This window comes from Dipodomys merriami, unplaced genomic scaffold (genome assembly GCF_024711535.1).
Source record: "Dipodomys merriami isolate MVZ:Mamm:240054 unplaced genomic scaffold, mDipMer1.0.p SCAF_27, whole genome shotgun sequence".
Classification (NCBI taxonomy): Eukaryota; Metazoa; Chordata; class Mammalia; order Rodentia; family Heteromyidae; genus Dipodomys; species Dipodomys merriami.
In genome coordinates this window covers 13,120,750-13,147,433 of record NW_027204159.1, presented here as the reverse complement: position 1 = coordinate 13,147,433, position 26,684 = coordinate 13,120,750, and the positions used below count along the sequence as shown (strand labels likewise).

The 26,684-nt window shown below is 40.5% G+C and overlaps 1 protein-coding gene across 2 annotated transcripts in view; it reads right to left on the bottom strand.

Moving 5' to 3' along the window:
* Nucleotides 1-26,684, bottom strand: part of Sh3rf2 (SH3 domain containing ring finger 2) — a 136,114-nt gene that overhangs the window by 14,437 nt on the left and 94,993 nt on the right. The window contains exons 6-7 of one of the 2 annotated variants that reach the window (XM_070036303.1): nucleotides 4,809-4,900; nucleotides 2,917-3,087 (exon numbers count right to left, since the gene is read on the bottom strand). In XM_070036303.1, coding sequence (XP_069892404.1) covers nucleotides 2,917-3,087; nucleotides 4,809-4,900 — 263 coding nt within the window. The remainder of the gene's footprint in view (nucleotides 1-2,916; nucleotides 3,088-4,808; nucleotides 4,901-26,684) is intronic. The other variant, XM_070036304.1, reaches the window with a different exon arrangement.

Genomic DNA, 26,684 nt, shown 5'->3' with positions numbered 1-26,684 from the left:
CTAGATTAGTAATAAGAGTACAAGACATCCCAGATTTCATCGGCTGTGAACGAAGCTTCTGCTTCCCCTGTGCCTCAGTACTTGCTCATCTTATGCTTTTTATCATTGTCATCCCAGTAAAAGGAAACACTACATTACTCTTTCTCCCTCTCCCTACCTCTCTCTTTCTGTGTGTGTGTGTGTGTGTGTGTGTGTGTGTGTGTGTGTATGTGTGTGTGTACACGTGTACACACCTGTACTGAGGCTTAAGCTTGGGGCCTTATATTCTCTCTTAGCTTTTTCACTCAAAGTTGGCATGCCACCACTTGAGCTACTCTCCATTTGTTTTTTGCTGGTTAATTGGAGATAAAAGTCTCACAGACTTTTCTGCTTAGGCTGGTTTCAACCATGCTCCTCAGATCTCAGCGTCCTGAATAGCTAGGATAAGAGCCACCGGCACTTGGGCTTCACATACTCTTAACCAGAGAAAAGAGCTTGGACTCAACCTGAAGTCCTCCGGTCCTCCACATCTGATATTTTCTTTATTAGAAATCTTGCCTGTTTCTAACTTCAGGATTTTTCTAGCTCCATGATGGCCGTTATCCTGATTCAGTTCCCATTCTCTCTGCTAGTTTTCTGCTTCCATCCCTTCTTCTCTGCCGTCAATTCTCAACCCAGCAAAACAGAAAGAGCATGGTTAACACTAGTTTGATCTCATCACTCTTCTGCTCAAAACTTTGCAATAAGAGTTAAAACCAAATCCCTCATTATGACCTAGAATATTTTAGATGACCTGGCCCCCCTTTACCACTCTGACCTGTCTCCCACTAATTTCTCCCCAATTTGCCTTTACGTCAGGCAAATTCCCAGCCACCAGGCCTTTGTACTTGCCGTTCCTTTGGCTTGGAATATACTTTTCTCGAAGATCTACCTGGACTACCTTCTCATTGCACTCATTCTTAATTCTTGATTTGGCAATCCCTGCCATATCTAAAATTACAACCCACAAATTCTGTCCCTTTTTCCTGATTTTTCTCCTTAGCCCATATGACTATCACATTGTTTATATTATGCACATATTATTTATTTATCATCTTCCCTCCTATAATATAAGCGTCTGTGGGCAGCCACTTTTCTGTATTTTGTTTACTGATCTTTTCCTAGTGCCTGGAAAGGTACCTCTCACCTAACTAGTCCTCAGTAAGTATTTGTAAAGTAAGGAAATAAAAAATAAGTTATTGAAATTTTTTTTCCTTCAAGGCTAGAACTCTACCACTTGAGCCACAGCTCTCCTTCTAGCTTTTTGGTGGTTAATAGGAGATAAGCATCTCACGGACTTTTCTGCTTGGAATGGCTTCAAGCTGCAATCCTCAGATCTCAGTAGCTAGGATTACAGATGTGACCTACTAGCACCTGGCTTATCTTAAATTTGCCTAAACGCAAATCACAAGAACCTTCCATTGGAACAGATAACTATGATCTTCAATCTTAATTTCAACTTCATAAATGGATCTTTTTATATCACTCTGAATCTGTGAAGACAGATGTTGTCTGTAATTCTTCCTAAAATGGAACTCCTCCAACTCACCAGCCAGCCTGGCTAGAGAAATCAACGGCTCAGAAAATGTGCCTTTGGGTGGAACCAAATCCTTTTATGTAAGTATATCCTTTGATATATTCCAATGCCCTCTCATAGAGCCAAACTGCCTTACAGTTTATTAAGATCCCTCCATCCCTGTCTTCTACAGATTACACCAGCTTAGTTTCTCTATCAGTTCCTGTATGCTATCCTTGGCTGTTTTCTTACCATCATTGTTGCCCTCCTCAGGACACTGCCCCACCTAAATGAAGGCTTCCCATACTGGATAAGTGATGTTAGCTATGACCCCCACACCTTGTCATTTTCCTTGGAGTTGTGACTCCCTTCTATGTCATAAAGACAGAGCTTGATGTACAGTGTCTCACTGTCTCCTGCCTTTGCCTGGGCTTGTGTGTGTGTGTGTGTGTGTGTGTGTGTGTGTGTGTGTGTGTGTGTGTGTGTATGCGTGTACACATGTGCATGGGGCAGGGAGTAGGGGTGAGATGGGTCATGGGTAGCTTTAGGGTCTGTGTAGATTTGTAGACATAGAGCAAGCTGGCAGGACAAGCTGTGGGTTAATGCAATGAGTAGGACTGTCCCAGAGGAGAAAAGGTTGGGAAGAGTTTTGGTATTCTAGCTAGTGTTTGATCTGGGGCATGGATGGACAGTGGTCTGGGTTCATGGAACCTCTGACTAACAGTCTGGCCTTCTTTCCCAGAAAGGTTCTCTGAGAGACCTCTGGAGAGGTCATTTGACCACATTTTCTCACCATTCCACTAGATGAAGTATTGGAGGGATAAGATATAATGTGAGAATTCCAGGATTGGTGCGGGAGAAACTGAAAACCAGCTCTTGATGAGTTACTTAGCTCTGAGTCTCAGTACCCTTATCTATATAATATATGTAAAAATATGTGATATGCATAAATATAAAACATAAATATGTAAATAAATATATAAAATATGGATGTGTAGATATAAATATTTATATCCATAAAATATAGATTCTGAGGCTTGGCCAATGAGTAGAAAGTAGAAAGAGGTAAAAATACTTGTCAATGATAACAAAGATAGTTTTTTACTGCATACTTTTTTTTTTAAGACTTAAGATGCAGAACTGGAGGTATGGCTCAAGTGATAGAGCTCCAGTCTTGAGTGGAAAAAGCTAAGTAAGAGTGTGGAATCCTGAGTTCAGGCCCCAGGACTGGCACAAGAAATAGGGAGATGGGAATGTTAAAGCCATTTCCTGGTCTGTCCCTTGAAAAGCACCGAGTCCTCCATCCATTCAACCCACAGAAGGTCCCTGGGCTGAGGATGACACCAACTCCGCCCTAGTGGCTGATATTGGAGGGGACCCACTTGAAGACGGGGATGATATAGTTGCTTGGGAAGACGCCGACTCGCCCAGTGACCAAGGAGATGCCCCGCAGCCAGCCGTCCTGGTACTTCCCCAAGACCCTGATGCCTTCTCCCTTCTGCAGGTCCAGCTCACCAGGGCCGTGTGCCGAGTATGAGTGCAGGGCTACAAACCTGGAGACACAGGGAACTAGTGAGGGAGGCGGGCGGGTGTGCCTGCTGGGACAGACTAGTGAGTGACAGCGGGAGACAGACCCTCAGATCCATCAACACAGTGGTTAGTAATAAAACCTTTTAAAACCTGGAGCTGGGCACCCGTGGCTCACACCTATAATCTTAACTACCCAGGAGGCTGAGATCTGAGGATCATGGTTCAAAGCCAGCTTCAGCAGGAAAGCTCATGAAGACCCCCCCCCTTTTTTTTTTTGCCAGTCCTGGGACCTGAACTCTGGGCCTGGGCACTGTCCCTCAGCTCTTCAGCTCAAGGCTAGCGCTCTACCGCTTGAGCCACAGCGCCACGTGTGGCTTTTTCTGCTTATGTGATGCTGAGGAATCGAACTCAGGGCCTCATGCATGAAAGACAAACACACTCTACCACTAAGCCACTCGTGAAGACTCTTATCTCCAATAGTTACCAAAAAATTCTGACAGTGGAGCTGGGGCTAGCCTTGAGCAATAAAAACTTGGGGAGCACTGTCTACACATACACACACACATACACACACACACACACACACACACACACACACACAAACACACACACTACAATGTGGATATGAAAAGTGGAGCAGCCTTGCTGAACTGGTGCCAGCCTCCTTACCTCCCTACTCCTCCAGAGAGCACCACACCTGGAGATTGCTGGTATAGGCCAACACAAGTGCTTGAACAATGGGAAACTGGCTTTAGATGGTGAACAGAACTTGGTGGCTAGAAATTACTAGCAGAAATGAGGGTGTCTCATCCTATAAGTTGTGATTATCAGGGTGCTTTGATATTCCTCCCAAGAAAATAGTTACCACCAGCAGCCCTCAGAGACATGAGTGGTGTGTACTGAAGCTGCTTGGATCCACGCCTGTGACTGAGAGTGAGGACTTGTTTGACTCCCAGGATTGGCTGGAGGAGCTAGCTGAATATGTGTTGGGAAATAGGAGAGACGAGTCAATCTTGGTTTCTTGGCATACAATGTTTGCTGGTTTACGTGGTGAGAAGGACAGGCGTCGACATGTCCTTGCGTTCCAGCAGGGATGTGGAATTCTATAGCCCATACAGGAAGCAAGTGGGTATGGTCCAGGTATGAATGGAGAGGGAAGACAATAGGGAATAGCGATGCTTGAGGCTATGGAACCATGGCTATGTAAGTAAGGCATTGAAGACTTGCTGTGCTTTTCTGGATACAGGGGTCACCAGAATATGGCCTTCAGGCTAGACATTAGCAAGTCATTCCGGGTCCTAGGGACTGTGAAGGTTTGTATCAAAAAGGTTAAGAGTATGTGTTCATATTCAAGTTTGTTTTCTACCCCCAATGCTGTATTTATTTATTTTACTGATTACAACAATCAGCACGCGCTTGTGAGCGAACCTTCTGAATCTAAAGAAAGACAACAGCTATTGCTCCATACTCCATCTTCCAGCGAGCTTGTGGCTTATAATCTGGCAGTTTCTTTCTGCCTTTTTAAAACAACAAAGATGCCGTGGCTTTTCTAATTTGCATGCGCATTTGTTTGGCCATTATTCCCTTTGGAAGTAGTAAAGGAAGGGGGCTGTTTTCTCTCTAAATAGGATGATGTGGGGGGTGAAGTGGTTTGGTGGCAGGAAGCTGGCAAAGATGACCCCTTTGTGCCAGGACCCAGGTTGTGTGTTGGGGGGGTGGGCGGTACTGAGATTTTTTTACTCACATGTTAGTGGACAGGTGTTGCTGGGAGCTGGGCAGGCTGACCATGGCCGTAGCATGTCCTGGGAAGGCTGGCACAGGATGGTAAGTGCTGACCTACACAGACAGAATAGACAGCAAGCAGAACTGGTGAGCATCCCAGGCCAGGACAAAGCAATTATGGCTTGACATAGCCGAAATCTCTAGTCATGACCAGCATGGCCCACCCTGTAATTTCTCTGTAGGTTGTGGCTTTGGGTAGAGTGAAGTGGAGCAGACCATTTTATAGCCTGACCAAGCCACATCTCACAGGATGATAGCGTAGACAATGCAGAGTTGTCCAATTACTGTCCCAGTCATCTTCTGCTTCACTTTTCTCCCTCTGGGAAAACCTGCTCTGAAAAAATAACAGGACAGCTAATGTTGATTCAGAACTTAGTACTCACCAGGCGGTTTTAAGTGCTTTCCAAGTGTCAGCAGATTTAATCCTTAGTAAAGGTAGTTTATTAATCCCCAGTTTTGGATGAGAAACTGAGGCACAGAGGGGAAGAAAAGTAACAATTAGCACAAAATAAAGGTTAAAATTGACAAGTGGGGTGCGGTAGCTCATGCCTGTAATCCTAGCTACTTAGGAGGTTGAGATCTGAAGATCAAGGTTTGAAGCCAGGCCTGGCAGGAAAGTCTGTGAGATTCTTACCTCCAATTAACCACCAAAAAGCCAAAGTAGAACTGTGTTCCAAGTAGTAGAATACTAGCCTTGAGCACAAAAGCTTAGGGACAGCATGCAGGCCTTGAGTTCAAGCCCCAGGATCAGCATCCCCCCCAAAATATCAAATAGTCAGAGGTCTGATCCCATCCTTCTATGGATGATTACTTGTATAAGCACACACACAGATAGGCAGTCACATGTAGACACATATAGACATGCACAGACACACAGAAACATACACATAGACATATACAGACACAGAAGCACACACACAGGCAGACAGATGTGCACACACATACACGTCAGTGTATCCAATGACTTACGGAAGAATAATGTGAGTCCCTTTCACTTCATGAATGAAGAACATAGCCTACTCCACTGGAGAGACTTTAGCCATTACCTAACACAATGCATTGCTTACTCCCTTCTCAGAACACCTCACAGATCTGCTGCTTTCCTTGTTTATCAACCATCTCCCCCACTGGACTTTCGGTTCCACAAGACAGACAGACACTATGTCAGTATTGGCTGCTGTTGTATTTCTTTGTGTGTTTGTTCCCTATGAGCTTGTAGCTTAAAGATTGTCCTAGCTCTCTAAAAAATAGAATGGAAGAAAGACAGCCTCTTCAGTAAACGATGCTGGCAAAATTGGTTAACTACTTGTAGAAAACTAAAGCTAGATCCTTAGATATCACCCTGCAACAGAATCAACTCCAAATGGATCAAAGACCTCGGAGTCAAAGCAGGCACTCTGAAAACATTACAGGATAGAATAGGAGAAACCCTAGGTCTCCTTGGGACAGGCCGAAATTTTCTTAATAGAGACCCAGAAACACAACAAATCAAAGAAAGGTTGGACAAATGGGATTGCATGAAGTTGCAGAGCTTCTGCATGACAAAGGACATAGCTAGCAAGATCAATAGAAAGCCCATGGATTGGGAGAAGATCTTCACTATCCATACAACGGACAAGGGTCTCATATCCAAAACATACCTGGAACTCAAAAAATTAAATCCCCCAACAACATATCTTCAAAGAAACAACTGCCCAATAAATAAGTGGATTAAAGACTTAAAGAGAAACTTCTCTGAAGAGGAAAGAAGAATGGCCAATAGACACATGAAGAAATGCTCAACCTCCCTAGCCATAAAAGAAATGCAAATCAAAACAACATTGAGATACCACCTCACCCCATTTAGAATGGCTAGAATCAAGAACTCTAATAACAGCAGATGCTGGAGGGAATATGGACAGAAGGGAACCCTACTGCACTGTTGTTGGGAGTGTAAACTTGTTCAACCACTTTGGTAAGTAGTAAGGAGGTTCCTCAAAAAACTCCACATAGAGCTCCCCTATGACCCAGCAATCCCACTTTTGGGCATTTACCCAAATGATCACAAACAAGACCATACTGAAGCTACCAGCACAACTATGTTTATTGCAGCATTATTTACCATAGTTAAGATATGGAACCAACCCAGATGCCCCTCAGTAGATGAATGGATCAAGAAAATGTGGTATGTATACACAATGGAATTCTATGCCTCCATCAGAAAGAATGACATCACCCTATTTGTTAGGAAATGGAAAGACTTGGAAAAAATTATATTAAGTGAAGTAAGCTAGGCCCAAAGAAATATAGGTCCCGTGGTTTCCCTTATTTGCAATAACTAGTATATGTCTGAGTCAAGCAGAAAAGGTCAGATAAGGTGATGTCAGGTGAAATGAACCCCAAGATAAGTATTCAAATGTTTTTTCTTTCATGCGATTGTTTCTAACATATTTATAAGATGATTTCTTTGTTGCCTTGTATGTACCTTCCCCACAGTATAACCCCTGCTTTCACTGTATTTGATGCTGGTATAATTTGTGGAGGGGAAGGGCAAAACCAAATCGTTTAAATAGGGATACAGGTGGACCCATTGCAACAATAAGATGTACAAGTCATTATGTCGAAAAACGAACTTTACAACTTTGGTGGGGGTGGGGGGAGAAGGGAAGGGATGGGAAGGGGAAACAAAGGAGGAGGCAATAACGCTTGATAAGAAATGTACTCATTTTTTTTTTTTTTTGGCAGTCATGGGGCCTGAACTCTGGGCCTGGGTGTTGTCCCTCAGCTCTTCAGCTCAAGGCTAGCACTCTGCTACTTGAGCCACAGTGCCACTTCCAGCTTTTCCTGTTTATGTGATGCTGAGGAATCGAACTCAGAGCCTCATGCATGCAAGGCAAGCACTCTACCACTGAGCCACCTTCCCAGCCCAAGAAATGTACTCATTATCTTGCCCATGTAATTGTAACCCTTCTGTACAGTATTTTCACAATAAAAAAAGAAAGATTGTCCTAGCTCCCAAGACTCCAAGGATGAATGAAATCTTAACCATTACCATGTCTTCCACATGCAACACACATGTCCACCTTTCAGGACTACTAGAGGAACACTGAGACATAACTTGTCACTGATTTCTTTTTTCTGGTATCCTCTTCTTTTTAAGAAATTGTTATGATAAAGGTGATGTACAGAGGGGGTTAACATTTCATAAGTCAGGTAATGAGTACATTTCTTTTTTGACAGTGTTGCCCCTTCCTTCCCTCTCTCCAGTGTTCCCCCTTCCATCCCCACCCACAAGTTGTATAGTTCATTTTCCATGTAGTGTCCATTGACTACCACTGCTGCATTTGACACGGATTTGTGGGGGAACTACTGCTTGTGTGTTTGTGTTTGTGCGTGTGTGAATGCATTGCTAGGTATATGTATTCCTGGCTCTATGGCAAATGTGCCGTGTGCTTGTTACCTACAGCAGTGCAGTGCAGGTGTGAGGGCATTGCTTTACTAGCTACAGGATGTGTCTGGGGGTCTGCAGGCTGACTGTGGTGGGGTAGGCGCCAGGCTGTGCAGATAACTGTAAGTTCTATCGTGCTCTGGAAGCACGTTATGTATGCAAACCCTAGAGGAGTGCTCTGGTAATGACAACCAAGTGGTATCTGTGTATTTGTGTCAATGATTATGCAAGTGTGTTTGTGTTTGTGTATGTAGGGGTTAACATTTTGAGGATCTAGTTTTAGGATTAGAAAGCCATTTCTGTCAGTAACATGTGTTGGTAAGGAGTAGAATAATTGAAATTCATATACATTCACAGACTAGTGGGAATGTAAAATGGCGCAACCTCTTTACAAAACAGTCTGGCAGCTCCTCAGATGACTAAATATAGCTCTAATAGGTCTACTCTTCATATACATCCATACCTAATATATGCACAAACCTAAATATATGAGACTGGAAACTGGTGGCTTAGTCCTGTTATACTATTCAGGAGGCTAAGCTCTGAGGATCACCATTGAAGCCAGCCAAAGTAGGAAAGTCTGTGAGACTTATTGCCCATTAACCACCCATAAGTCAGAAGTGGAGCGGTGGCTCAAATTGGTAGAGCACTAATCTTGAACAAAATAGCGCAGGGATTGGCCCAAATAGCTCAGGGACAGAGGCACAAAAATGGGAATGAATAAATAAATATGATACCACAAAAAAGTATACACATATGTTTACAAAAGCATTATTCACACTAATAAAAAGATAGAAGCTACCTAAGTGTTCACCAGTGATGAATGGATAAACAAAATATGGTATACCTATTTAGTGGAATATTATTCAGCTATGAAAAGGAGTGAAACATTGACACATTGTGAGGCCATTGACGAACCTTGAAAATGTTATACTGAATGAAAGGTCAGACATAAAAGACTAAACACTGTATGATGCCATTGATATGACATATCCAATAGAAAAATCTATAGAGATAGACTATAGATTCTATCTCTAAGGAACCATGAGAGTAATACTATATACAGTATATATAGCATATATATATACAGTATATATGCAGTATATATACAATATATACTATTGTGTTATATAATATACAATTATATAACGTATGATATGGAATATATTACAAAACATATGCAATATGACATATTGTATATATAATATGCACAATATATTATGTGTATATATTATAAATTGTATATATTATATATGTTGTATATTGCACATGTATTGCATATATTATATATAATATACATATATACAACATTGTATGCACACTATGTATGCATATACTATATATGCATATATACACATATATATTGTACATATATACATATATAATATATATGCCAACATTATGGTGACAGGAAACAGAATAAGGGTTTCTAATAGCTGACACAGGGGGATGAATTTCAAAGGGATGTTTATGAAGATATGCAAATGTTCCAGATCTCAAGTTTGGTGATGATTACTTACATGCATCACCCATTTTCCAATATTTAAAATGGTTGAACTTTATAAATGTAGAGGTACACGGAATATGTGCCTTTTCTACCTCAGTGAAGCTGTGAATACAATGAATATGAACAGTGCACACTGTGTGGTTGCAAGATATATCCAAGAGGCTTTAGCTTGACTCCACTCTGGACTGGGTCAGGGAAGGGGATGTAGCTTGAGCATCTGGCAAGCGACCCTCATGGCAGGGGGGTCTACCTCAATAGGCGAGCAACAAAGTGTGAGCCTATGGATCAGGGCTCAGTCAATGAGCCAAGGTACAAGTAATGAATGATGGGGGAAGTAGGAAAAAAAGCAAGACAGAAGGGCAGGGCAGGGAGGCCCTGGGTGGGTAGGTTGGGGCAGGATGGAAAGGAAGGCCCCACTCAATAAATGAAGACCCCGACAGACAGCCCACTTGTGAGGAGTCATGACTGCTTCCGTCAATGCAGTCAATGCACGGGAGGCAGTGGGCCCAGGCCTGGCAGGTGGTTCCCTTCCCTGGGGGCAATTGTGACCTCAGAGGCCCGTGTCACAGCGTGGATTGGGTCTGGCTGTGAGGTCTTATAACTGGTGCTTCTGGGACAGTGAGACCAGGGAGTGGGCTGGGTGGAGGAGGGGCTGAGGTGCAGTGTTTTTTGTTTTTTTCTTCTGAAATCTAAATGTTTTTATTCATTTTACTTTTTCTGTTTTGAAGGAAATGTTTCACTGGAAAGTGCTTTTTGTCAGTTAGCAAGAACCCCTAGCAGTGTGGGCTCTGGGTGTTTGTAGGTCCTCATGCTTGGGGGTCTAGAGCCTGGCTCAGGTCTGAAAGTGTTCCCTGCTTACATGCCTTTGCATCAGCCTCTCCAGCTTAGTGCTGGGGGGGGGGGGGGGCGGGGCTGGAAGGTGGTGTGGGGCAGGGGAGGGGCTAGCCTCCTTCCATTTCCTCACAGTGATAGCATTTCTCTCTTGGAGTTCTTAAGAAGAAATAATCACGATTATTTTCCAAGTCTTTCCATTTCTTAACAAATGGGGTGGTGTCATTCTTTCTGATGGAGGCATAGAATTCCATTATGTGTGTGTGTGTGTGTGTGTGTGTGTGTGTGTGTGTGTGTGTACACCACATTTTCTTGATCCATCCATCTACTGAGGGGCACCTGGGGTTGGTTCCATATCTTAGCTATGGTAAATAATGCTGCAATAAACATAGTTGTGCTGGTAGCCTTAGTATGCCCTTGTTTGTGATCATTTGGGTAAATACCCAAAAGTGGGATTGCTGGGTCATAGGGGAGCTCTATGTGGAGTCTTCTGAGGAACCTTGTATGCCAGGCCCAAAGAAACATAGGTCCCATGGTTTCCCTTATCTGCAATAATTAGTATATGTCTAGGACAAGCAGAAAAGGGCAAAAGCTATGTACATATGACCAGATAACATTATTCTAAGGGTAATGAACTCTAAGAGACACAAGAGGTTTTATCTTTCTTGCTGTTGTTTATATAATGCACTATACGATTTGTTTTTGTTTCTCTTGTATGTTCTTCCCCCATGGTATAAGCCCTGTTTTCACTGTATTTGATTCCCGTGCCCTGCATCTTGTATATACATTTTTCTAATTTAGGGAGGGGAAGAGAAATAACAAAATGCTGAAATAAGGATACAGGATGACAATGAGATATGCAAGACACTGTTGAAAATGAACTTTACAACTTGGGGGCAGTGGGGGGGCAGAGGAGGAGTTGTGGAGGTGGGGAGCAAAGGGATGATAGGGGAAAAACAAAGGAGGAGGTAACAATGCTTGATAGGAAATGTACTCATTACCTTACTCATGTAATTGTAACCCCCCTATACAACATCTTTACAATAAAAAAATATACACAAGGTCCTTGGCATATGGTAAGTGCTTAAAAATATTTCTTGGCAGTTGGGTCCTGGTGGCTCATGTCTGTAATCTATAATTCTAGCTACTTAGGAGGCTGAGATCTGAGGATTATAGTTGGAAGCCAGTCCAGGCAGGAAAGTCTGTGAGACTCTTATGCCCAATTAACCACCAAAAAGCCGAAGTAGAGCTATAGATCAAGTGGTAGAGCACTAGCCTGGAGCACCAAAGCTGAGGGACAATTCCAGGGTCCTAAGTTCAAGCCCTAGGATCTGCATGTGCACACACATGCACACATGCATACACACACACACACACACACACACACACACACACACACACAAAATACTACATTGAGTGGCAAAGATATCTGTGTATGGGCGAGATGGAGTGGATAGTTTTATGTGTGTATGCCAGGCTTGGGGCTTGAACTCAGGGCCTGGGCACTGGCCCTGAACATTTGTACTCAAGGTTAGTGCTCTACCACTTTGAGCCACAGCATCATTTCTGACATCTTGGAAGTTAATTGGAAATTAAGAATCTCACAGACTTCCCTAGCCTGGATGGCTTTGAACTGTGATCCTCAGATCTAGAGAGGTCTGTAGCTAGGATGACAGGTGTGATTCACCCATGCCTGGTTTACACCTCCATTTACAGGATAGCCCTACAAGGGCTTGGACTGAGATCAGGACCCAAGAACATGTGGCTGGGAGCAAGTGTTTGTGGCAACCTATATATCCCTCTGTTCAAGAGGAAAATCTCCCCTGTTTTCCCAAACCTAAAGTTTGCTGTCCCCCCTCCAATCCTTTTTGTGGCACTCAGCTGTTTCCTACAGGGCTTTTGTCTTTGGGTGATTTTGTGGGCCTGGGGTGACTGTCTTCCCCAGGAGTCTACTTCAAGTTGTGCATTGAGAATTCCTGGGAGCTAACAAGGGCTTGGAACCCATAGAATGATTGTGTATGGTTTTCAGAATGGCCGTATTTTAGACAAAAAAATTAGGTGATATTTGGTAGTTTGTGTACCAACCACTGGGAGTAAACTGGGGTTGACTATCTGCCTATGAAGTTAAAAGTGAATCCCCTCTCTATATCTGTTAAAGAAGACCTAGGAGCCTTCTTTAATAACTGTGACGTGGGGACTTCATTGAATCTTAGGGTCTGTGGTTACTGTAGTAAGGCACACAGGACTTCAGTCCCAGGCAGAACTCTCCACCCTATATGTCAGGAAGTGGTTAAGTCTGCTATTATGTAAGCACAGTGCATGTTAGGATGGGGGAAAGTCAAGATGCTCTGGAGGTGACTAGGAGAGGGTTGTCTTGCCTTCAAAGGGCTGTTTTTCTCACATGCCTTATGAAAGAAACCTTACACACAGCTTCCCTTATCACTACCCAAGTTTTATAGGTGGTAAAACTATGACGGACAAATGTGTGATTTCCTAGATGTAGCCAGACAATGACTAATCAAGCTGACACAGAAGGAAAGATTTCAGACCCAGAACATGAAACAGGGCAAAGAGTGAAGCACTCACGCGGTCAGGAGTCCGAGTGACGTGTGTGCCACCCACAAGATACCATCCAGGCAGACTCAGCCTTCTGTTGTTTATGCGAATGGACAGGGTGGCTACCTTCCCTGTTCAGTGTCTTCTTGAACTATAGATCTGAGAGCAGGTGGCATGTAGGGTCATTTTAGTTTTGTTTTCTGTTCCTCTTCCTGGCAGAGTTGAAGTGCTCACAGCATCAGAGCTCATGCTGCCGGACTGCTCATGACCTTACTCCCTCAAAGCTTGCCATCTACCCTGTTCTCCATGGCCAAGGAATAGCCACACAGAGCTATTTATTTGTCGTTAGAGTAAAGGTGCTGTCTGCCGGAGAGAACTCACTGATGAGCTCTCAGCAGGCTCCTTTAAGTTCAACTCAACTCTCCACACCAAAGTACATGGATAGGTCAGCACGGGTAATATCGGAGGGCATAACACTGCGAAACTACCAGACTTTCAGCTTCCATGAGGCCATCAAAGCTCAGCATAGTCCCTGTGATCTTGTCTCTGGCTTTCTGGCCTCTCTTGCCCCTACTCCTGCCTCCCTTGACTTCAGCATGAGTTGTTTCCTTACCATGATGTAAATGGTAACCAAAACAACATGGCCCTCTTCACTTTTGTGTATGTGTATAGGAGCTGGGGCTTGAACTTAAGACTTGGTGCTCTCTCTTATCCTTTTCATTCAGGGCTGGTGCTCTACCAGTTAAGCCACACCTCTATTTCCATTCTTTTGCTTATTAATTGGAAGTAAGAGTCTCACAAACTTTTCTGCCTGGATGGACCTCCAACTTTGTCAGATGTAAACCTCCTGAGTACCTAGATCTACCAGCTTCCCTCATTAATTTTCACCCCATTAATTTCACCTCTCCTCTGTTATTTTTCTTTGTTATTAAAATCTTAAAGAATAAACATTATACCTAAAAATAAGCACATAGTTCATGCATCAGTTATATAGCAACAACAACAATGAAACTGATTCTGTTCTTCAGTAATCATCTTTTCCTTAACCCAGATGTAACTACAATGCTGAAATTTGTGTTCTTCATTCCAGAGCTTTTCCATGGAGTTTTTACCGTTTTGGTCTACATTCTTAAACATGTTGTTTAGTTTTACCAGTTTTTGAACACTATGAATGAACTCACAATGTGTGCATTCTGGGACTTGCATCTTTGGCTTACATTTTTCTGTGCATGTGTGGCTAATTTTCATGGCTTTCTCATATTTCATGATTCTATCATTTATGTAGTATTTGGATTTTCTTTTTTAGTTTCGAGCAGTTATATACAGCTGTTAGGAAATTCTTATATACATCTGTGCCAGTATCAAGAATTCCTCCAGGACATACACCTGGGAGTAGAAATGACAGGCCAGAGGGTATGACCTGCTCAGTTTTATTAGGTAATAACAACCTGTTTCCCAGCGTGGCTATAACAATGTACACTACCACCAGCAACAAATGATAACTCTTGTTATTTTACAGTTTGGGCAGTATGTGGTAGTACTCAGCTTTTTTAATATCTGCTGATCTGGTTGGTATGAAATGTGGTTTAAGCTCCTGTGGTTTTATGTTATTGTGGTTTTAAATTCACTTCTCTGAGTACCAATGAACTTGAGGATTTTTTTTTCCTTAATTTTTTCCCCCCTTTGAGCTGAGGCTTGGGAGTATGTCCTAGGTGCTGTCCCTTAGCTTTTTCGCACAAGGCTGGCACTCTACCACTTGAACCCCATCTCTACTTCCAGCTTTTTGTTGGTTAGTAAGAGATAAGAATCTCATGGACTTTCTTGCCCTGGGTTGGCTTTGAATTTCAATTCTCAGATCTCACCCTCTGAGTGGCTAGGTTAACAGGCATGAGCCACCAGTGTCTGGTGAGCATGACTTTTTTAAATGGAGCATTCTTATGATATGAAATGAGTGCTCATGTCCATTGTCTCCCCCCAAACCCCTGGATTATATATTATTTCCTTATTAAGTTGGACTTGGAGTATTTCGGATATGAATTTTTTGTAGCTTATATATTTTTTATTCTGTGATGTCTTTGGATGAACTGAGGTTGTTATTCTTAATATAGTCAAATATATATTATATTTCCTTATGGTTCATACTTCTGGAAAGTCTTGAATTAGATATATTTTTTTAATCGCCAGGTCATAAAGATATACTTCAATATTGTCTTCTAAAAGTTTTATAGTTTTACTTTTACATTTAAGCCTTTCATCCACCTGGAATTTATCTTTGACCTGGGAGGAATCCAATTTCATCTTTTTCCACATAGGTACCCAATGAGCCCTGCGCCACAGTCCATCCTTTCTCTGGTATGCAAACCTTCTCTTCCATAAATCCAGTCTCTATGCTATGTGTCTACTTCCAGGTTCTCCAGGATGGTCTGTTGGTTGATAGAAGCTCTAAGCTAAGTCCATGCTGCCTTAATTACTATAGCTTTAAAATAAAATTTGATGTCTGCTGAAGGAGGTCTTACTCTTCACAGATTCCATCTCATACTCCTTTATTAGAAATAGCTTGATATCTTGGCCCTTGATATTTTGTTCCTCCATTGGAATTTTCAATCACTTATTGAGTTCCATAAAAATAAAACAAGCAAATAAACTCCTGGGCATTTATATGAATATATTTGGGGGAGATTCCTCAACTTTAAGATAGTCTTCTTAATCAAAACATAACACCAATCTCCATTACTATATGTCTTTAATGCCTTTCAATCAAGTTATGTAGTTTTCCCTTCCTCCCTCCTTCTTTTCTTTTCTTGTCTTTTCTTTCTTTCTTTTCTTTCTGTCTTTCTTTCTCTCTCTCTTCCTTCCTTCCTTCCTTCTTTCTTTCTTTCTTTCTTTCTTTCTTTCTTTCTTTCTTTCTTTTTCTTTCTTTCTTTCTTTCTTTCTTTCTTTCTTTCTTTCTTTCTTTCTTTCTTTCTTTCTTTCTTTCTTTCTTCCTTGCTTCCTTGCTTTCTTCCTTTCTTCTTTCTTCCCTCCTTCCTCTCCCTCCTTCCCTCCCTCTCTCCCTTCCTTCCTTCCTTCCTTCCTTCCTTCCTTCCTTCCTTCCTTCCTTCCTTCCTCTCCAAGCTGGACTTGAACATGACCTTTCTGCTGGAATTATAGGCATTTGTCACCATGCCTAGTTTATTTAGTTCTGCCTCTTTAATAGTTAGAATATTATTCTAAAGGACTTCCAGTTGTCTACCCTATCTGTTGGAGATAATTTCCTCAAGGAGCATTTTTCTCCTGTGTACCTCTGATGGGATAAAAAGTGAAACCTGGAATATGTGCACAGTCTGGAAAACGCAAGTGACATGGCCCCTGTGTTTAAACACATTGATTATGTCTAATAATTCTTGATGGCACTTATACTAATTTATTTGGGGATCATCCTTACTTTGTGTTATTTATTCCTAACACTTGAGATGCAAGTGTGGTCCCCTCCCCACAGGAGTGTGGGTGATGTTCTGATTTCAGATTGGACAACTTAACAAAAGATCATTTGGGCAGGTGGCTTGAGTGTGTGTCTGGATTCCACCTCTGAGAAACACTTCTTAGTTCATAAGTAGCTGTGATGACTGATCTCTGACACTAAGGGTTAGTTTTATATAATTTAACAGATAAACATATTTGCTAAAATTAAAATGCCTATGAAGGAATGCTATTATAAATCACTGTAAAACAAAATAAATCATTTGTAATAAACTAAAAAAAATAAATCACTGTAAAATTATCTCAAGTATGTGTTACTTTCTTTGGTGTAGTAACTATAAACCCAGCCACTCATTTTATATGATCATGGTTAATTTTTTATTAATAAAAATAATAGAACAACAAAAAAAGAAGTGAAGGACCTCTATGATGAAAACTTTAAAAACCTGAAAAAGGAAATTAAAGCAGAACTAAGGAAGTGGAAAAACCTCTCATGCTCCTAGATTGGAAGGATTAACTTTGTGAAAATGGCAATACTACTAAAGGCTATCTACAAATTCAATGCAATAACTATCAATATTCCAACCTCATTCTTCAAGAAAATAGAAGAAGCAAGCCAAAAATTCATATGGAACAATAAAAGACCCTGAACAGCAAAAACAATCCTCAGCAGAAAGAACAGTGCTGGAGGAATATCAATACAAAACTTCAAACTCTACTACAAAGCCATAGTAATCAAAACAGCTTGGTATTGGCACAAGAACAGACCTGAGGACCAAAGGAATAGAATTGAAAACCCAGAAATGAACCCAGAGACCTATAGCCACCTAATCATTGATAAGGGAGCTAAAAAAATAGAATGGAAGAAAGACAGCCTCTTCAGTAAATGGTGCTGGCAAAATTGGTTAAACACCTGTAGAAAACTAAAGCTAGATCCTTATATATCACCCTGCACCAGAATCAACTCCAAATAGATCAAAGACCTCGGAGTCAAAGCAGATACTCTGAAAACATTACAGGATGGAATATGAGAAACTCTAGGTCTCCTTGGCACAGGCCAAAATTTTCTTAATAGAGACCCAGAAACACAGCAAATCAAAGAAAGGTTGGACAAGGGGATTGCATGAAGCTGCAGAGCTTCTGCATGGCAAAGGACATAGCTAGCAAGATCAATAGAAAGCCCATGGATTGGGAGATCTTCACTAGCCATATAGTGGACAAGGGTCTCATATCTAAAATATACCTGGAACTCAAAAAAATTAAATCCCTCAACAACAAATCCTCAAAGAAACAACTGCCCGATAATTAAGTGGACTAAAGACTTAAAGAGGAAATAAGAATGGCCAATAGACACATGAAGAAATGCTCAACTTCTCAAGCCATAAAAGAAATGCAAATCAAACAACATGGAGATTCCACTTCACTCCAGTTAGAATGACTATAATCAAGAAATCTAATAACAACAGATGCTGGAGGGGATGTGGCCAGAAGGTAACCCTACTGCATTGTTGGTGGGAGTGTAAACTTGTTCAACCACTTTGGAAAGTAGTATGGAGGTTCCCCAAAGACTCCACATAGAGCTCCCCTATGACCCAGCAATCCCACTTTTGGGCATTTACCCAAATGATCACAAATAAGATGATACTAAAGCTACCAGCACAACTATGTTTATTGCAGCCTTATTTACCATAGCTAAGATATGGAACCACCCCAGATGCTCCTCAGTAGATGAATGGATCAAGAAAATGTGGTGTATATACACCATGGTATTCTATGCCTCCATCAGAAAGAATGACATTGCCCCATTTGTTAGGAAATGGAAAGACTTGGAAAAAATTATATTAAGTGAAGTAAGCCAGGCCCAAAGAAACATAGGTCCCATGGTTTACCTTATCTGCAATAACTAGTATATGTCTGGGACAAGCAGAAGAGGTCAAAAGCTTTGTACATATGACCAGATAAGATGACAATAAGCAAAATGAACCCCAAGATAGGGACACAAGAGATTTTATCTTTCTTGTTGTTCTTTTTTTAATGTACTTGTAATATGTGATTTTTTTTTTGTTTCTTTGTATGTTCTTCCCCCATGGTATAACCCCTGTTTTCGCTGTATGTGATTCCGGTGCCCTGCATCTTGTATATTCTTTTTTATAATTTGGGAAGGGAAAGGGAACTAACAAAATGCTGAAATAAGGATACAGTATGACACATTGTAACAATGAGATGTACAAGACACTATGTTGAAAATGAAGTTTTCAACTTTGCAGGGTAGGGGAAGGGAGAAGTTGGGGAGGTGGAGAGGAAAGGGATGGTAGGGGAAAAACAAAGGAGTGGGTAACAATGCTTGATGGGAAAGGACTCTACCATACTCATGTAGTTGTAACCCCTCTGTACAGTATTTTTACAATAAAACTATATATTTAAGATAAAAATGTCCATGCTCCACCAACCTCTGAGATCTTAATGTTTGAAAAAGCAGTTTCCTTTTTATGAATATAAAGGCAACTTTATTGAAAAGTAAGCACTTTCTTTATTCAGAGATATGTCTTTAATAGATTGTATGTACTAGGAAGGAAGAATGTTTTTCTCATTTATTTTATGCCCATAGCTCTAAGCACAGTGCTGGTACTAAGTGCTTTCTGATATGGAATTTGAGACTGAATCAGAAACAAAGGAAACTGATAGCTCTTTCTTATGACAGAGGCAGCACAATTCCTCCTTTATTCCTCTCAAGATTGGTGAACCAGGCAAATTATATTCCTCTTGTTTTCTTTTAAAATTATGATTTTACCCCAAATAGACCAGACCAGAACAAGACATCCACCATCACATTATAATCCACACAGGATCAATTCAGACCAAGGAAAAGATCCTTAAAGCTGTCAAGGAGAAAGATCAATCACCTATAAAGGGAAACTAATTGGAATCACCTCAGATTTCTCAGCAGAGACCATTAAAGCAAGAAGAACCTGGAATGATGTGTGCCACACCCTAAACACAAACAACTATCAACCAAGAATAAGTATACCCCGCTAAACTCTCCTTCATAACAGAAGGTCAAATAAAAATCTTCCATAGCAAAGAAAAACTGAAACAATATACCTCCACCAAATCATCCCTACAAAAGATACTTAAAGATGTCCTACACATAGTAAACTAACAAAACCACAATAAAGGCCAAAAACTGCCCAACTAAGAATCCAAGAACCATAGGAAGAACCCAGTTGCCACAGCCCCCAAGAAGGTGGATAACATGGCAGGAACTAACAAACACTTCTCAGGCCTAACTCTCAGCATTAATGGACCAAACTCTCCAATTAAATGACAGACTGTCTAGTTTGATTAAAAAGCAAGATCCTGTATATGTGGTACTGAGTAATCGAACCCAGGGCTTCATGCATGGTAGCAAGCACTCTACCACTGAGCTACCTTCTAGGGGCTGAGGGAGGGGGGAATGTAGTTCTGGAGATGGGAGGGAAGGGATGGTAGGGGAAAAACAAAGGAAGAGGCAACAATGCTTGATAAGAAATGTACTCATTACCTGGTGCATATGATTGTAACCCCTCTATACAGTTTTTTCACAATAAAAAAAGTATTAAAAAAAAAAAAGCAAGATTCTTCTATCTGCTGCCTTCAAGAGTCACACCTTGCCCATAAAAACAAACATTCTGAAAGTGAAAGGCTGAAATAAAATTTACCAAGCAAATGGGCCCCATAAACAGGTGGGAGATGCAACTCTAATATCAGATAAAATAGACTTCAATTAAAATTAGTGAGAAGAGATAAAGAAGGTCACTACATACTAATTAAGGGATCTCTCCTTCAGGAAATTCTATCTATTCGCCAAACAACGGAGCACCCAAATTCATCCAAGAAACACTGCTTTCCCTGACATCTCACATAGATCGAAAGACATTAATTGTTGGGGACTTTAACACACCACTCTCCCCACTAGATAGATCAATTCGACAAAAACTCAACAGAGAAACTGCAGATCTAAACAACTGCATACAGCAACTAGATTTAACACACAGCTACCAAATATTTCAACCAGCAGCATCAGAATACATGTTTTTCTCAGCAGCACACAGAACATTTTCCAAAATAGACCACATTTTAGGTCACAAAGCAAATTTGTCCAAATTCAGAAACATTGAAGTTATGCCCTGCATTCTCAGACCACAAGGAAATAAAATTAGAATTCAACACCAAAAGTTACCAAAGAAAGCCCTGTAACACATGGAGACTGAACAACACATTGTTGAACATTGTTGAACCACCAGTGGGTCATGGAAGAGATTAGAAAGGAAATTCAAATGTGCATGATATTCAACAAAAATGAACATACAAATTACCAGCTCCTCTGGGACACAGCAAAGGCAGTACTCAGAGGCAAGTTTATAGCTCTGAGTTCCTACATCAACAAATTGGAGAGATCTGAAACCAACAATTTAATGAGACATCTGAACCTCCTTGAAAAAGAGCAGCAAACTAAACCCAATCCAGTAGACAGAAAGAAATAATTAAAATTAAATCAGAATTAAACAAATTAGAATAAAAAATAGAATCCACAAAACAAAGAGTTGATTCTTCAAAAAAATTAACAAAATTGACAGACCCTTAGCAAATCTTTTCAGAAAAAGAAGAGAACACACCCAAATAAACTCAGAGATGAGAATGGAAACATCACCACAGAAACACCCAAGATCCAGAACATTATAAAGGAATACTTCTCAAACCTTTATACTAATAAGTTTGAGAACCTGGAAGAAATGGATAATTTCTTAGCAAATATCAACATGCCAAAACTAAACCAAGATGAGTTAAACCAACTTAACAGGCCCATATCAAGCATTGAAATAGAAACAGCAATAAGAGACCTCCCGTCTAAGAAAAGCCCAGGACTGGATGGATTTACTCTGGAATTCTACAAGGCCTTCAAAGCAGAACTCACACCAATACTCCTCCAACTCTTCAATGAAATTGAAAGAGAAAGTTCACTATCGAACTCTTTCTATGAAGCCATCATAACCCTCATCCCCAAACCAGGCAGGGACTCATCAAAGAAAGAGAATTATAGACTCATTTCCTTGATTAACAGTGATACAAAACTTCTCAACAAAATTTTTGGCCAATCGACTTCAACAATGCATCCAAAAAGTCATACACTACGATCAAACAGGATTCATTTCAGGGACGCAAAGCTGGTTCAATACACGCAAATCAATTAATATTATTCATGCAAGAATAAGAACCACATGGTTAGCTCAATAGATGCAGAAAAAGCATTTGAAAAGATCCAACACCCCTTTTTGATGAAGGTTCTGGAAAAATTAGGAATTCATGGAACATTCCTCAATACAATAAAGGCTGTATATGACAAACCTACAGCCAGCATTATACTTTTTTTTGTAGTCAGTTGACACTTTTTAAATTTTTTTTTTTACTGTAAAAATGTTATACAGAGGGGTTACAGTTACAAGTAGGGTAATGAGTACATTTCATAGTACCTTCATTGTTATGTCCTCCTTTATTTTCCCCTTTGATTTTCTCCCTCCCTCCCAAACTCCTCCCCTGCCACCCCAACATTGTAAAGTTCATTTTCAATATAGTGTCCTGTACATCTCATTGTCACAATAGGTCAGCCTGCATCCTCATTTAATCATAATGCCAGCATTATACTTAATTGTGAAAAACTAAAGCCATTCCCTCTAAACTCAGGAACGAGACAAGGATGTCCACTCTCTCCACTTCTCCTCAATTTAGTATTAGAATGCCTAGCTACAGCAATAAGACAAGATGCAAACATAAAGGGGATCCAAATAGGGAAAGATGAAGTAAAACTCTCCCTCTTTGCAGATGACATGATCTTGTATTTAAAGAATCCCATAGACTCCACTCCCAAATTACTCAAGCTGATTCAAAACTTTGGCAAAGTAGCAGGGTATAAAATTAACCCCCCCAAAATAATGGCTTTTCTGTATGCCAACAATGAGAAAAGTGTGGCTGAAATTAGGAAAACAACTCCATTAGTAACAACTCCATTAGTAAAAGCCCCACAAAAAATAAAATACCTAGGAATTAACCAAAGAAGTGAAGGACCTCTATGATGAAAACTTTAAAAACTTGAAAAGGAAATCAAAACAGAACTTAGAAAGTAGAAAAACCTCCCGTGCTCCTGGATTGGAAGATCAACACCATGAAAATGGCAATACTTCCCAAGGCTATCTACAAATTCAATGCGATACCCATCAATATTCCAACTTCATTCTCCAAGAAAATAGAAGAGGCAATCCAAAAATTCATATGGAATAATAAAATACCCCAAATAGCAAAAATGATCCTTAACAGAAAGAACGGTGCTGGAGGAATATCAATACTAAATTTCAAACTCTACTACAAAGCCATAGTAATCAAAACAATTTGGTACTGGCACAAGAACAGACCTAAGCGCTAATGGAATAGAATTGAAAACCCAGAAATGAACAGAGACCTATAGCCACCTAATCTTCGATAAGGGAGCTTAAAAAAAATAGAATGGAAGAAAGACAGCCTCTTCAGTAAATGGTGCTGGCAAAATTGGTTAACTAGTTGTAGAAAACTAAAGCTAGATCCTTATATATCACCCTGCACCAGAATCAACTCCAAATGGATCAAAGACCTGGAAGTCAAAGCAGACACTCTGAAAACATTACAGGATGGAATAGGAGAAACCCTAGGTCTCCTTGGCACAGGCCAAAATTTTCTTAATAGAGACCCAGAAACACAGCAAATCAAAGAAAGGTTGGACAATGGGATTGCATGAAGTTGCAGAGCTTCTGTATGGCAAAAGACATAGCTGGCAAGATCAATAGAAAGCCCACGGATTGGGAGATCTTCACTAGCCATACAACAGACAAGGGTCTCATATCTAAAATATACCTGGAACTCAAAAAATTAAATCCCTCAATAACAAATCCTCAAAGAAACAGCCCAATAAATAAGTGGGCAAAAGACTTAAAGAGAGACTTCTCTGAAGAGGAAATAAGAATGGCCAATAGACACATGAAGAAATGCTCAACCTCTCTAGCCATAAAAGAAATGCAAATCAAACAACATGGAGATTCCACTTCACTCCAGTTAGAATGGCTATACTCAAGAACTCTAATAACAACAGATGCTGGAGGGGATGTGCAGAAGGTAACCCTACTGCATTGTTGGTGGGAGTGTAAACTTGTTCAACCACTTTGGAAAGCAGTATGGAGGTTCCTCAAAAGACTCCACATAGAGCTCCCCTATGACCCAGCAATCCCACTTTTGGGCATTTACCCAAATGATCACAAACAAGACGATACTAAAGCTACCAGCACAACTATGTTTATTGCAGCATTATTTACCATAGCTAAGATATGGAACCACCCCAGATGCTCCTCAGTAGATGAATGGATCAAGAAAATGTGGTGTATGAATTCTATGCCTCCATCAGAAAGAATGACATTGCCCCATTTGTTAGGAAATGGAAAGACTTGGAAAAAATTATATTAAGTGAAGTAAGCCAAGCCCAAAGAAACATAGGTCCCATGATTTCCCTTATTTGCAATATCTAGTATATGTATGAGTCAAGCAGAAAAGGTCAGATAAGGTGATGTTAGGAAAATGAACCCTAAGATATGTATTTTAAATGTTTTTTTTCTTTCATGCATTTGTTTCTAACGCAATTATAAGATTGTTGCTTTGTATGTCCCTCCCCCACAGTATAACCCCTGCTTTCACTGTATTTGATGTCGGTATAATTTGTGGAGGAGAAGGGGAAAAACAAGTCGTTTAAATAAGGATACAGGTGGACCTGTTGCAACAATGAGAAGTACAAGTTGTCATGTCGAAAACGAACTTTACAACTTGGAGGGAGGGAGGATTGGGTGGGGGGGGAGGGAGGATGGGAAGGGATGGGAAAGGTAAACAAAGGAGGAGGCTACTATGCTTGTTAAGAAATGTACTCACTATCTTGCCCATGTAATTGTAACCCCTCTGTACAGTATTTTCACAATAAAAATAAAATAAAAATTAAAAAAAAGAAAATGTAGTGTATATACACCATGGAATTCTATACCTCCATCAGAAAGAATGGCATGGCCCCATTTGTTAGAAAATGGAAAGACTTGGACAAAATTATATTAAGTGAAGTAAGCCAGGCCCAAAGACACATAGGTCCCATGGTTTCCCTTATTTGCAATAATTAGTATATATCTGAGACAAGCAGAAAAGGTCAGATAAGATGATGTTAAGGGAAATGAACCCCAAGACAAGGACACAAGTGGTTTCTATCTTTCTTGTTATTGTTTCTAACTTATTTATAAAGTACCATGTGATTTTTTTGTTGCTTTGTATGTCCTTCCCCGATGGTATAACCCCTGTTTTCACTTTATTTGATGTTCGTATAATCTGGGGAGCGGAAGGGAAAAAAAAAAACAAATTGTTTAAATAGGGATACAGGTTAACCCATTGCAACAATGAGATTTACAAGAAAAATGAACTTTACAATTTAGTCGGGTGGCGGGGGAAGAGGGGAGTGTAGTCATGGAGATGGGAAGGAAGGGATGGTAGAGGACAAACAAAGGAGGAGGCAACAATGCTTGATAAGAAATGTACTCATTACCTTGCTCATGTAACTGTAACTGCTCTGTACAGTGTTTTCACAATAATATCATTAAAAATAAAATTATGCTTTTAACAGTTTAATGGATTTTCTCATCTGATTTGTCTTTATCTCTCTTTTTTTTTCTATCTGAATCTGTTCCTTTACTTCCAATAGTGTTTGGAAAAAGCAGCTTCTATGGTGCAGTCATAGGCAGTAAAAGTACTTTCTGGATCTGAAGAGAAAAGAGACTGACAGGGACAGATAGATAGATGAAAATAAGACAAGAGATGATGCAGCACTGTTAGGAATCTGGATTCTGAATTTAGATTACTTATTATGGTTCCTCCTTTTACTACTCTTTCACTAAGTAACTATGGTGTCACTTAATCCCTTCATCTTGTTTAGGTGAGCTTTAATAGGCTTTTCTTTGAAGATTTGTCAACGTTTATAAGCCTTAGGGTCTTTCTTCAGGAGATAGCTGGTAAAGCAAATCCCTTATTGCCAAGTGCCTGTGGCTCATGCCTGTAATCCGAGCTACTCAGGAGGCTGAGATTTGAGGATGGTGGTTTGAAGCCAACCTGGGCAGGAAAGTCTATGGGACTCTTACCTCCAATAAACTACCAAAAAATCAGGAAGTAGAGGTGTGACTCAAGTGGTAGAGATCAAAAAAAGCTCAGGGACAGCATCTGGGCTGTGAGTTCAAGCCCTAGGACTAGCATATACCACCCCATCCTACATCCCTTTTAAGGGAGGCCTAGTTGCTCATGCCTGAAATCCAAGCTTCTTGAGAGGCTGAGATTTGAAGGACTGAAGTTCAAGGCTAGCTCAAGCAAAAAGTTTGTGAGATCATATCTCAACCAATAAAAAGTTGGATATGGTGGTGCATGGCTCTCCTTCTGTTATGTGGGAAGCTCAAATAGGAAGACTGAAGTCCAGGGTCATCCTAGCTGAGAAAAGCAAGATCCTAGCTAAAAAATAACAAGAGGAAAAAGGCTGGGGCATGATTGAAGTAGTAGACCCCTGTCTAGAACATGCAATGCCCTGAGTTCAAACTCCAGTACTACAAAACAAGAAATCCCTTCTGAGAAATTTAGAGCACCCAGAAATACTTTGATAGCATCAAGTTCATCTTAGCAATCTTCACAAAGTTTACTTTTTTGCCATAGGTTTATTGTCTCAATTTAAAAAAAGTCCCAAAGGATATCATAGACACAATACTATTTTTAAAGAGAAAAAGTAGTCTCACTCCCCACATTATCAAAGTAGTTGCCTCTGTTCCTTTGAAGCAGTTGAGTTCCTTCAATAAATAAAAAGTTCACAGTCTTAAAAAGTCTGACTGCCTTGTAATATCTTGATTCCTAGTACTGCCTTGGAAAATTTGTCTTCCTCTCTGAGTTATTTCATGGGAGACCATCAGAAAACACCTTTCTCTGAGGCTGAG